At 24.9% G+C, this 1247-nt stretch overlaps 1 protein-coding gene across 1 annotated transcript in view; it reads right to left on the bottom strand.

The window, feature by feature from the left end:
* LOC119593647 (NADPH--cytochrome P450 reductase-like) overlaps positions 1-1247 on the bottom strand; it is an 11210-nt gene that overhangs the window by 954 nt on the left and 9009 nt on the right. The window contains exon 9 of the mRNA XM_037942599.1: positions 868-892. Within this exon, the coding sequence (XP_037798527.1) occupies positions 868-892 (25 nt within the window). The remainder of the gene's footprint in view (positions 1-867; positions 893-1247) is intronic.

Below are 1247 nucleotides of genomic sequence, written 5' to 3'. Positions count from 1 at the left end.
CTATCTCTAATTATATATAAGAATTATAATATATAAATTAGCATACCTAATATATAATATATGCTTTTACTGAACTTTTATTAATCAACATAATTTTCATATAATATAATCATTTTCAAATTTCATATACTTTGAACTGGCTATATAACTGAATATAATACATATATTATATATTATTTCTTTATCACTAATAATTCATCATCATAGATATATACATATTGTGAATGATAAATAAATTATATATACATAAGATACTTCAACTGGCTACATAGCTTTTTATTCATACAGTACATTTTTCTCAATATATTACCATACTATTTCTCACATTGTATCAAATGCATTACCATATTCTGATACTTACTATATAGATGTATCATATATTAAAACATCTTTACTAATGCTAACAATATTTCAATTCTATAAAACTTATTACAAGGCTAATAATTTAATCACATCAAATTTCAAGATATTTCTTCTTCTTAATTCATGTATTTTCTAAAACGTATGATTTACTGTTCCATGTCTGTCTGACCTTGTCTAACTAGAGTTCACTAAAGTTCATGTCATAAGCATTGCTAATTCATAATATATTTTCCTATTCAACGTTCTTCACTATGTAATGAAACATTTCCTAATCTATCATAATCTAGTAATTAACTAAGAAAATAATTTGAATACTCAAAGTAAGCATTCCTGTAAGAACTACAAATCAATGCCTTTTCACATAAGAAATCTTCAGATTACACTGCTCCAAACATACGATACCATTTTCTCTCCAATCAATGCTCTTCAGAGACTTGATGTACTTGTTCTTTCATGTTCAGCTGTCGAGTATTAATATCAATTTTTCTAATACTTCATACTTACAATTTCATAGAAGAATTTTGTATACCTAGTAAATATTTAAAATAGTCATACTGTCATTTCTAATAGTAAAACATAACTTTTCTAAAATACTTTATATTATAGACATATATTCAAAAATTGCTACGAAAGCATAAAATCTATACCTTGTCTCAGATGTAACTATATAATATCAGAAGTGAGTCTGGCAGCTCTTCATTCGATGTCCAATTCAATGGAATACAGATGGAATGTGCAATTGTTTACTCGACTATGCGATAATAATGACATGTCTGTACAAGTATGACTGTAATGTCGAAGAACAATTTAGTCATTAAATTACAATTAAAATTTTCAAGAATAATAACTTTAGAAAATAATTAAATACTTTTTCAATCTTAATC

This window comes from Penaeus monodon, chromosome 32, assembly GCF_015228065.2.
Source record: "Penaeus monodon isolate SGIC_2016 chromosome 32, NSTDA_Pmon_1, whole genome shotgun sequence".
NCBI lineage: Eukaryota > Metazoa > Arthropoda > Malacostraca > Decapoda > Penaeidae > Penaeus > Penaeus monodon.
Note: the sequence above shows the minus strand (reverse complement) of the source record. Positions and strands in the feature narration are given on the sequence as shown.